This window comes from Poromitra crassiceps (assembly GCF_964638095.1).
Source record: "Poromitra crassiceps genome assembly, chromosome: 1".
Lineage (NCBI taxonomy): Eukaryota > Metazoa > Chordata > Actinopteri > Beryciformes > Melamphaidae > Poromitra > Poromitra crassiceps.
In genome coordinates, this window is record NC_139623.1 from 63067771 (window position 1) to 63080492 (window position 12722).

General features: G+C 41.9%; 1 protein-coding gene across 4 annotated transcripts in view; it reads right to left on the reverse strand.

The window, feature by feature from the left end:
* nipal4 (NIPA like domain containing 4) overlaps nt 1-12722 on the reverse strand; it is an 86800-nt gene that overhangs the window by 32871 nt on the left and 41207 nt on the right. For 3 of the 4 annotated variants that reach the window (XM_083643875.1, XM_083643876.1, XM_083643874.1), the window contains 2 exons: nt 7947-8003; nt 7570-7660 (listed from right to left, as the gene is read on the reverse strand). The exons of the other annotated variant lie outside the window; for it this stretch is intronic. In XM_083643875.1, the coding sequence (XP_083500001.1) occupies nt 7570-7660; nt 7947-8003 (148 nt within the window). The remainder of the gene's footprint in view (nt 1-7569; nt 7661-7946; nt 8004-12722) is intronic. 4 annotated transcript variants of the gene reach the window in all.

A 12722-nucleotide genomic window follows, 5' to 3' on the forward strand; every position in this document is an offset into this window, starting at 1 on the left:
ATTACTGCCAGTTAATTGTTAGTTCTTATTTTAGATATGGCTCTTAAGGCCTACATTGTTGTTATGGAGATAGGGTTATCTTTGTGTACTTTTTCACAGCTGTTGGGGGACTTACACATCTTTTTGTTTGTATGTTTGTTTTTCTCTCTTTTTTTGGATATGTTTAATTCACGCACTGTTTAAAGATGGGGATGGTATGTCAGCTCTTGAGAAGTAAAACCAGTTGATCTAGTCTACCATCTGGTGGATAGCCTTGATACTGGGGGGGGATTTTGCCAAATTAGAATCTAAGCAGAGAATATATCTGTGGTGTGTTGGGCAGCTATTAAAGGGATACGTTCTAAGATGTTCCTTTTTTGGGGGATCTGCTTTGGAGTTGGCGTTTTGACTATATAAGGGTGGCTGTTTGACATACCGCGGACGGCGCGGAGCCATATAGCCCCCCCCCCCCTCGTTTTTATTATTATTATTATTATTCTTATTATTATTATTATCATTATTGCTGTGAGCGGGTGTGTGTATGTCTGTATGCATTTGTAGATGTGTTTGTATACGTTGGCTTACATGGTGATGGGAGCTAATGAGGCAGATGGGGCTAAGTATGTAGGGTGTGTATGCACCTATGCATGCATACGGGTGTGTGAGAGCTCCCTTTGCTTTGTTTATTACGGTGTTTGTTTTTAATTTATCTGCTTAATCTGTTGGTCTCTCTTATCCTACTTTAGTCTATTCTTGCCTTATTGAACTAGAGTGCACAACATGGTACCCTTTAATATCCATTCTTTGATCATTGGGTTACAGACATTAATGCTGTTATAAAATTTATTTTTATATTTGGTGGGGGCGCTGCCTCCTTGTGGGCAGCCATAGGGCTCTCAAGAGTTGAGTTAGTTGTCCGAGTAGGACTTATCAGGAACGATGAGGAGTACGGTTTCTCCTCACTTTTCTTTGTTCAGTTTTGTATTATGTGTCTATGTCTATGTTATGGGATTTCTTTGTTTTTGGAAGGATTGCTATGGGGATGTGAAGGTCGACATTACTTTTTTGAAGCGCTATTGTATTGTACTACTACGCTATTGTATATTGTATTGTACTTTTTATGGGACTAGACATGAATAACCTCACATTGTTTCTGTTAATGCCAGGGGTCTTAACATTCCACATAAAAGAGCTACTATTTTAGAATTTCTCTGTAAAAATAAGGTTGATTTTGCGCTAGTCCAGGAATCGCATTTATTACACAAAGACTCATTCCATAGCTTCTTCTGCAGCCGCTATGAAGACTAAAGGAGTGATGGTGGTTTGCAAACGCAGTTTGAAATTTGATTTACTTGGCTCCTGGGCTGACTCGGAGGGACGAATTGCGATTGCCAAGATCCGCTTAGATGGAAATAATGTGGCACTGATTTCTGCTTATGCACCAAATAATTTTGATTCTGAATTCTATAACCTTCTGACTAAAACCCTAGTGGAACTAACAGGTTTTCGTTTGATTTTGGGCGCAGACTTTAATGCAGTGTGGGACAGTCACATCGGTAGGTCGGGAGCGGCGGCGAGCAGGGACCAGCATCTCACGACTAATGCATTGCGACAGTGGGCTACACAGATGGGGGTGATTGATCTCTGGCGTCTAATGAATCCGTCCGTTAAGGATTACTCGTTTTTTTCGGCACGACACAAATCTTTCTCTAGAATAGATTTTCTTTTTGCGTCCAAAAACCTATTTCAAAATGTACATGACACTGTTTACATCCCAGTTGCCTGGTCTGACCACAAACCTGTTTGTTGTTCTGCCTCCATAAAGCCGGCACCGTCTAGAGCCCCTAGGTGGCGTTTCAATTCCTCGCTGCTCGAAGACGAATCATTTAAAACACAATTTGAAACTAATTTCGGCGAGTTTCTGGAGTTCAATCAGGGTTCAGTTACCGACCCGAGGATCTATGGAATGCTGTGAAAGGTTTTGTGAGAAGCAATACCACCCTGTTTGCCTCAAACCGAAATAAAGCACGAGCGGCTAAACTGGAGGCGTTAGAGTCGGAATATTCTGCCTTAGATGCCACTCTCCAACATAATTACAGTGACTCCGTTTTCCTTCTGAAGGAGAATGTTGGAAAAGAGATCAATGTCCTCCTCAAACGCCGTTCAGAATTCCTCATGCACAGAACCAGGCAGAAATATTATTTCCATGCTGCAAGAAGTTGGCCCTGAGACTACGAACCAGCGAGCATTTTACTGACATTTTTGGCATTAAATCTAAACAGGGTGCTGTCTTGACGGATCCTAAGGATGTAAACTCAACCTTTAGATCTTTTTACGAGGAATTGTACAGTTCTGAGACGGTCCATGACAAAGCTCTGTATGATAGATATTTAACTAACATCCAAATGGAGCATCTTCCTGAGAGCGGGGGTGAGTCATTAGATGCACCTATTACAATGAGGGAGATTGAGGAGGCTTTAAGGGACATGAGCAAGGGTAAATCACCGGGTCTGGATGGAATTCCGCCTGAATTTTATCTCACCTTTTGGTCCTTGTTCGGTCCCCTGATCTATGATATGATTCAGTTCTCAGTGAAGGAGGGCTCATTCTCTAGAGACGTTAACATCGCTTTGATCTCTTTGCTGTTGAAGAAGGGAAAGGACCCATTAGAATGCTCCAGTTATAGACCTTTGTCGTTATTGAATGCCGATGTAAAGATCTATGCTAAAGTGCTGGCTCGGTGTCTTCAGGGCCATATGACAAGGCTTGTGCATTGTGACCAGACGGGTTTCATAAGATCCAGACTGGCATCTGATAATGTAAGGAGGCTACTACATGTTATAGATGGCTCTTGTAGGCTGAATTCCCCTGCTGCAGTGCTCTCACTGGACGCGATGAAGGCCTTCGATAGGCTTGAATGGCCTTTTCTGTGGTCTGTGCTTGAGAGAATGGGTTTTGGCGCTTCCTTTATTGATATGGTCAGAGTGCTGTGTGCTAATCCTACGGCTATGGTGCTAAAACCTGCTCCCCCCTCTTTGCCATCGCCAGAGGGTCTAGATGGGGCTGTCCTTTGAGCCCGCTGTTGTTTGCTCTCTCCCTCGAGCCTCTTGCGCAAACTATTCGCCAGTCTCCACTGCTGTCTCCGATATCAATCAATGAAACCCATCATCATATTTCGCTATATGCTGATGACCTGTTAGTTTTTCTTGGTAATGCAACGCAAGACTTACCCCGGATACTCGCCATCTTTGATAAATTTGGCGACTTATCAGGATTCAAAATTAACTGGCAGAAGCCTTATACATCCATACTCGCTCCAAGATCTGCTGTTTTCCATTGTTCCATTAGCGCAGGTCAGGAGGTCGTTTGGCCCTATAGTCACACAGTTACTTTACATTACATTACATTACATTACGTCATTTGGCAGACGCTTTTATCCAAAGCGACTTGCAATAACAATTTTTTTTGTCCGCAATAGAGCAATCAACTATAGAGCACGGTCTATGACAACTACAACTTGTGAAGGAACAGTGGTACAAGTTTAGGTTAGTGGTACAAGTTTAGGTTAGTATATATATATATATATATATTATTTTTTTTTAATAAAGAAAGAGAGAGAACGAAGTTAGATCAAGAAGGGCCCAGATGGAGCCTGAAAAGGTGAGTCTTTAGTCTTTTCAGAAAGATCGGCAGTGATTCAGCCGTCCTGACCGAAGGTGGAAGCTCGTTCCACCATTGAGGTGCCAGGGACGAGAAGAGTCGAGATCGGGATGAGCGACTTTTGAGCCCCCGTAGCGAAGGAGGGGCGAGGCGACCTGCACTGGTGGAGGAGCGAAGGGAGCGCTGGGAGGTTTGGAACCTGACCATAGATTGCAGGTACAGGTACCAGGTACAGGGGAGCTGACTGGTGTACTGCCCTGTAGTCCAGTACCAGTGTCTTGAATTTGATGCGGGCTGAGATGGGAAGCCAGTGGAGCTCCTGGAAGAGGAGAGTGACGTGAGAGAATTTGGGTTGGTTGAATACCAGACGGGCTGCAGCGTTCTGAATGAGCTGAAGCGGTCGGATGTCGGTGGCAGGTAGGCCGGCCAGGAGCACGTTGCAGTAGTCCAGGCGGGAGGAGACAAGAGACTGGACCAGGAGTTGAGTCGCTTCTCTTGTGAGAAAGGGACGGATTTTGCGGATGTTGTAGAGAGAGAACCTACAGGAGCGTGCTGTAGCAGCTATGTTGGCTGAGCAAGACAGCTGGTTGTCAAGGAGCACCCCAAGGTTCTTAGCTGTTTGGGAGGGAAGTACAGTGGTGTTGTCAATGGAGATGGAGAGATCTGCGAGAGGGCAGTCTTTTCCTGGGAGGAAGAGTAGCTCTGTTTTACCAAGGTTGAGCTTGAGGTGGTGGGCAGACATCCAGTCGCCAATGTCTTTGAGGCATGCAGAGATGCGAGCCTCGATTTGAGTGTCGGAGGGGAGGAAGGAAAGGAAAAGCTGGGTGTCATCAGCATAGCAGTGATAAGAAAAGCCATGAGAAGAGATCACATAGGCAAGAGATCTGATATAGAGAAGGAAAAGTAAGGGGCCCAGGACTGAGCCCTGGGGGACACCGGTGGTAAGAGGACAGGATCTGGAGAGGGACCCTCTCCATGAGACCTGGTATGAGCGGTTCGAGAGGTAGGAAGCAAACCAGGAGAGTGCAGAACCTGAAATGCCGAGGTCAGACAGAGTGGAATACTTACGGTTTGGACGGCGGCGGAGAAGATCTGTGGGATTTCCTTTGCGTGGCACCCATGCACACCGATTTTTAACAACCTTAAGTTGCTGATAGGTGGCCGGCCTATACATTATTCTAGCTGGAAGGAGAGAGGAATTAGTACCTTGGAGGATATTTATGGAGACGAGGGGCTGCACTGTTTTGAAGACCTATGTAAGTTTTTTAATTTGCCTCGCTCTTCCTTTTTTTATCTACAACTTTTTGAAGACCTGCGGAGTAACATTTCCTCTTACACCTCATTCATTACAGACACTTCTGGGTAGCACTTCTGGTACCAGGGGGCTGGTATCTAAACTTTATTGGTTTATTTCACAACATGCTTATAGGCCCCTGGCATTAGATACTCTGTGGAGAGCTGATATTCCTGACCTCAATGTTGATTTTGATTGGAAAAAAGTTTGGTTTAATATTCTGTTAGCCTCGGATCATCCTCAGATCCACTACAACTTTGTACACATAACGTATATGACGCCAAGGAAGCTCTGCTTAATGAAAATTATTCCTGACAATTGTAAACTATGCTCCACAGATACTGTAGGCACTTTCTTCCGTATGATTTGGGACTGTCCCCCAGTGTTTGAGTTCTGGGAGTTGTACCTTCATCACCTGTAATGTTCTTACTTAATGATCTATCTACCCTTGGCTTGTCTCCACTTAGAAACCGTGCCTTATTAGCTGGGTTCACGGCAGGGAAAAAATTGGTGGCCACGTGGTGGAAACCCCCTCACACCCTTTCTTTTAGAGTATGGGTTCTTCTTACGTATGTAGACATTGTATACCTGGAACTGTCTACGGCCCGGGTTCATGGGGCAAAAGAGCTCACATTAGAAATGTGGGGTAGTTTCTCACAAAACCTTAAAGGTCTGAAGTAAGTCACTTCTCTACCATGCGCAGCGTCTACAGATTCCCAAGGGGTGGGTGGGTATTTTATTTAGTTTTGTTTTATTTTAATTTATCTTAATTTATTTCTGTATTGTTGTTTGTCTTGGCTAAACAGCCAAGACAAACAACAATACAGAAATAAATTTAAAAAAAATTGTTTTTTGTCTTTTGTTCTTTGGTGTATGTTTTTGTTTTATTGTGCATTATTTTTCTTTAAATATTTTGTTATTGAATGTATGTAGCATTATGTCTTTGTTAGGCATAAAAAACTAATTTTGATCACAAAAAAATAAATAGAACTGCCACGTATCTTTAGCGGAGCGGGGGTGCCGAGCCGCTTCTGGGACGCTTCTGGGACGCTTCTGGGACGCTTCTGGGACGCTTCTGATACGCGCCATTGCGTGCCTGGTGGGATCACACGCGTTGATTAAAATGCCCGCGAGCAGCTTCGACGACCGTGTACGTGACGTGCCAGGTGGGATCCAGCCATTAGAGCCACTCACTGTGTGAAGCAAAAGGGCAAGGCTGAGAAATAATGAGGGGAGCAGGCAAGAGGGGCTCAGTGTCAAACAGCTCACCTCATTTTTTAAACAGTTATTTAAGACATTTAAATAATAATAATAATTGTCATATTGCCATACTTGGCAACCGTGTTATAAAAGCAATAGATCACTTCAGACCATGATATTATGCTTATTACAGTATACCACACCTAAGGGTGTTTTTCGCCCAACGCCGGAAGCACGACCCGGCCTTAGGTGTGGTATAATAAGCATATACCACGGCCTGTCGTGATCTATTGCTTCATTATAAAAAGGGTCCCTCAAATCAAGCAATCTGATTGGTTCCCAGTCGTGGTATACCACAGCCAGAGCCGCACAACTCAGTATCACTCCGCGTCAAGCATCGCTGCAGACCGGTTCATAGTTACCAACTAGCTAGTATTTAGCTTCTACTCTCAAACTACTCTCAAAACCCCACTGAGTGACTGAAACATGCCCTTGTTAACATGTACAAGTCAAATTTTTTGCAACAGTAAAAAATCGTTTTGAAATCTTGTTGTTCTGTTGTTTCAGATATAAGCTGCTAGCTAGCTGCTGTAACTCAGCTGTAACTTATCTAACATCAATATTATGTTGCACAGCAACTGCCTCGCTCTATTATGTGCAGGCAGCCAGGAGGGACTATTTTATTTCGACTAGAACTAAAACTAGAATGACCGCACCGCGGTTAACAAGCTTGAAAATGGTGTTCGAGAGGTCACAGTGACCTTGACCTTTGACCACCAAAATCTAATCAGTTCATCCTTGAGGCCAATTCGATGTTTAAGGCAAATTTGATGAAATTCCGCCAAGGCGTTCCTCAGATATCGCGTTAACGAACATCGGACATACGGACGGGTGGACAAACTGGATCCATAATGCCTCCGGCCTGGCTATCGCCGGCAGAGGCATAAAAACTAAAAACTATTTAAATTGGAGTGTGTCAATTACTTTCATATTGCCATACTTGGTAATAACCGTTTTATGAAAGCAATTGCTCACTTCAAGCTGTGATATATGGTCAGTATATCACTTTTCGCCCTTTCGCCTTCAGTGTAGGGCGAAGCACGACCCTTAGCTGTGATATGAGTTGTGTTGTGGACCAGTGATGTCATTTGTGCATGAATGACATCACTGGTCCACAACTGAACACAAATCAACTTTCAATAACTGACAAATTAAATTAATGACTGCAAAACTGTTTACACTTTCCTGATAATACTGATTTTGTAATGGTATTGATACTGGTTGAAAATCGGTGGAGTGTTGCTTTAAGTCTATGGTAGAGGTGGTGGTAGTAAGTAGTAGTAATTGTAGGCCTACATGTCGACCTTTCCACTTGATGATTTGCTAAAACTATTCTGTACTTTAGTGTGGATAAAGTTGAGCGGAGCTACGGCTACCTGATGAGGACACTCAGAGCACCCAGCGGAGTCACCAGCGTGGCCGGGGCGAACATGTAGGCCGCAAAGTTACAGCCCTCCCCCGCCCCCACTGAAGAGAGAGAGAGAGAGGGGAGAGGGGGAGAGACAGAGAGAAAGAGAGGGGGGGAGAGGGAGAGAGACAGACAGACAGACAGAGAGAGAGACAGAGCGCAAGAGAGAGAAACAGACAGATGAGTGTATTCAAAATGAGAAACAAAAACTTTGGACTTGACTGATATACCTAGTGTAATGTTAATTTTAAACCAATACATATAATTCCATTAAACTACTGTATATTAAAAACTAACAGAGCTGTGGACTGTTTAAAAATTCAGGTATAGATGTTAAAATCTTACTGGTTAGCAGGCCTCCCCACCACAGCCAGTCTTTTAGGTAGCCATGACCTCCATCACCTACACACACACACACACACACACACACACACACACACACACACACACACACACACACACACACACTCACACTCACACTCACACTCACACACACACACACACACACACACACACACACACACACACACACACACAGAGTGGCATGTGTTACATACAAAACTAATGCTACACTAGGCTGGATGATATGTTTGAAATCAACATCACAATAATCATAAGGATCTTTTTCAATATCGATATATACGACGATATGCCTCACAAAAGGGAAATCACGTTATAGTCAAATGAATGTTCATCATTGAGTTAAATGGTAATGGTTGGTGTGATGTCAAAGTAAACTTACATTTTCACATAATATTCGGATCCTACCATTCATTTTGTCTGAGTTGCTAAATAAAATTAGCCTGTTCTCTCTCATCAGTTCAGACAGCAGAATTGTGCATTTCGATATTTCAAAATCACCATATCATCACAATATAATCCCAATGGAAGACCATAAAGCTATGGAAGCGTATGGGCCCAACAATTATATATGAAATACCACAATGATATAAATAAATAACTCAATGATATAAATATAACATGCAATGAAATAAATCAAAAACCCAATGAAATAAATAAAAACCCAATTAAATAAATAAAAACACGATTAAATAAATAGAAATCCCAATTAAATAAATAAAAACACAATTAAATAAATAAATGCATTTATTTATTTCATTGGGTTTTGTATTTCATTGCATTTTTATTTATTTCATTGCGACTTTTCATTGCCTCTTTTATTGATTTCTTGATGACTTTTCATGACCACTTTTATCTATTTCATGATGACTTTTAAAGTACATTGGTCCAAAAATTAAATCATAAATAAATAATTAAATAAATAAAAACGCCAATGAAATAAATAAAAACGCCATGAAATAAATGAAGAACACAATGAAATAACACAGTTTTAAGTGAACATTATTACTAGCTACAGTTATTGTATTGTCATAACGTTGAAGGCAGAATATGCAGCATAGTCTTAAAAACACAATAACAAAGTAGGCTATGTTGCTCATAGAAACGATAATTCTCAATAATCACATAGCCACTAGAAGTGTGGCAGCTTATTTATCTACAAAGACCCTGCCTGGCTCTGCCTGTATTTTCAATTGTGTTGGTTGTCTTGATTCATGTAACTTTTCAGTTCAAAATGACTGACACATTTCTCTCCCTCTTGTTTACAGCTTAATGACACAATGATGGAGTCAGCATTTCATCAATTGTGACCACAGCCATGGAGGAAGTTGCTGTCAGACCTCAATCACACAGCCAGGGAGAAGATGGACTGGACCTAGCCTAGGTAAACCCAGCCCCCACGTGACCTGCTCTCTCAGTTCCCAGTCACTAGCGTCTAGACGGGCCATTCAAATCGATTTCTGGGGCGATTGAAAGACCCGCGCAGACCCGCAGCCAATGAGTGACGGCGTGACTGCCAACATCAGTCCTGCCGTGATCGGCCAATCAGAGAGTGCGTCTTTGTCAATGACGTGTAACAGCTGCTGCGGCTTAAGCACTGGTAGCCATTAGCATTTGGCCTCTCTAAAGCATAGCTCCCGAGCTAGCTACTAGCTATATGGCTAGCTATATGGCTATGCAACTACGTTGAGGAAATTAAAACAGCTGTTAATGTTAATGTGGGAATCATGGTGGAACCGAATAAAAATGTTTTTGTTTGATACTCTATTCTGTTGTATTGTCATGTGAGAATGAAAACAGCTATAGTAATAGTACTTCAAAACAGTGGTTCTCAAAATGTTTCCACATAAGGATCCTTAAACTGAATAATGTGATGCTAGGTCTGTTGATCAAAATAACACCTATATCGAAATCGGAATTTAGCGGACCATACAAGCCGGGGCTTCAGAGCTGATCACCTGGACACATTTTACGGCGAAATTATCTGATAAACTTGTCTGTGCAGCTCTGTGGTGATCAGCTAATGTCTTCATAGCATTGTGATTATGATTTAATGCATTATGGAAGATAAACGCTGGAAGGCTGGGTAGCATTAGCTAACGTCATCCAGGCTACAGTAACATTAGGCTATTATAGTTATGAAACGCTGATTCAAACGTTACAATAATAAGACACAATAGGAGGCAGATATTGTAGCTAGATACTCTGACACAGAAAGGCAGACAAGCTAGCAGCAGGGATCTTGTCACACTGATTCCAGATAAACTCGTCTGTCTAGCCAGCTATACAATATTACTGTAGCCTACATAATACCACAAGCTAAATGCAGCATATGCCAATGTAAGGCTGGGTAGCATTAGCTAACGTCATCCAGGCTATACAGTAATAGGCTATTATAAAGTGTTCTCTCTCCTGCTGCAGGTAGGATGATGCACATAAATATAGCCTACATTATGTAAAGTCATTGCATAAATGTGTTTTTATTGTAAAACTAAAATGTGAAGTAGAGCCAAGTTATTGGAGCGGACAGTAGGAGATGCCAGTAGAAGCGCGTTACGCTGTCACTTACCTAAATCATGTTAAATCGACGAGGGGTATATATAGACCCAGGATTACATATATGTTTCACATAGCGTGGTGTTTTCATTTCGATGTTTTATTTGGTCCAATATTGAAATGTTATACAATTGCAGGTTGTGTTACCATTACACAAAATTGAGATCTACCTTCATATCTATTTCGGCTCATTTGGTTGCTATTTAGTAGCGAAATACAGTAGCACAATGCATGCTGGGAGGAAGTGAACAACAACAAACCATAACAAACGCATCACAGAATGAAGCCTAATCTCTCCTGAGATTATAACGTTAACCTGTTAGGACGCTGTGAGCTTGTGTATAAATCCAGAGAACTTGATGAAAACAAAGTGACAAAATATCCTGGCACGGGTACACCAAAATTAACGTTATTAAATGCTGTAACGTTAACTGTAATTATCATGTGTATTGTTTATTTAGCCTACTCCATCTCTCAGCCCATTTTGATGCTGAACCAAATGACCAGTCCGGCTGCAATGATTGATTTGTGAGGCAGCATATGCCAATGGAAGGCTGGGTAGCATTAGCTAACGTCATCCAGGCTACAGTAACATTAGGCTATTATAGTTATGAAACGCTGATTCAAACGTTACAATAATAAGACACAATAGGAGCCAGTTACCCTACTGCAGCTAGAGAGATTAATTTCAGACCACCAGATATCACCATATTTATGTTATTAAATGCTGTAACGTTAACGGTAATTTTCATGTGTATGGTTTATTTATAAGCATTCATTGATTGAAGCAGAGTGCTGGTCGGTTAAGTTTCTCTGTAGTCATGTCCTCTGCTCCAATCTTCAGTTCAGTTTCTTCTGTCTCTCGTCCAGCAGCTGCAGATGTCATCATTATCCACGTTATTGATGATTATTTATAAAAAAAATCTCATTGTGTAAATATTTTGTGAACGCACCAATAGTTAGAGAAGGAAACCTCTCTTTGCATTTTATTTTGATGTGAACAGCTAGGTTTAATGACAAATATGGAATATCACCCAAGGAAATACCACGGTTTAATGCCAACAGATAAACCATACAGATTTGTTGTAATTGTGAACACAAATAAGGGAGCAAATACATGGTTTTCAAGTATAACACAATGTACAACTATTATTCAAAGACAGGATTGAAAAATATAGGTCACTTGTATTCACTTCAGTAATGTCAGGTCTCAGTCGCATTCACGCTAACCTCTTAACGTCTAGCTATAGCTAGGTTACATCTGGATTATGTATAATATACAGTATAATCCTACACTCACTAGGTCATGACATTCACATTAACGCCTCCAAAAATCTACTGTAGCTAGCTAGCGTTAAATAGGTTTATCTGTAACCACGCTGAAATGTGAGGGCATTAACGTTAATATTTCAATTAGGTCAAACACACCTTACCGTTATGACTGCGGCCGTTTTTGATTAACATTAGCGTTAAGTCCATGATCAAATCTAGCATTTCGGTATATTCAGTGTGTGTGTGTGAAAAGGATGTTAGCATGCTAGCATTATTAGCACAGAATGTATACAGTCCATGGTACAACGTTAGGCCTTCAAGTCCTGAGGCGAACAGCGCCGGAGGATGAAGTCTGCAGACTGGCATTCAGTGTCCAGCATAACAAGCACGCCTGTTTCCTCATCAGGTTGGCAGCAGCTGACCAGTTGCCCTTCTCCACAATACCTGCGGCTGATGTGGGGCATGGCACCCTGGTCTGTTTGGAAGGGTATCGAATTAATACCTGAAAGAATAAACAGAGAGGACGTCAGTACTTACATTGCAAGTTGTGATAAAATAAACAGATCATGACAGGAGTCTATCCAGAGAGAGAAGGAGAGACAGCTGTTGAGGTTGAGGTCTGTTGATCAAAATAACACCTAGCGTTATCGAAATCGGATTTTAGGACCATACAAGCCGGGGCTTCAGAGCTGATCACCTGGACACTAGATACTCTGACACAGAAAGGCAGACAAGCTAGCAGCAGGGATCTTGTCACACTGATCCCAGATAAACTCGTCTGTCTAGCCAGCTATACAATATTACTGTAGCCTACACAATACCACAAGCTAAATGCAGCATATGCCAATGTAAGGCTGGGTAGCATTAGCTAACGTCATCCAGGCTATAGTGACTAGACAGAGAGAGATGTAGTGTGTGTGTGTTGTTTTGCCA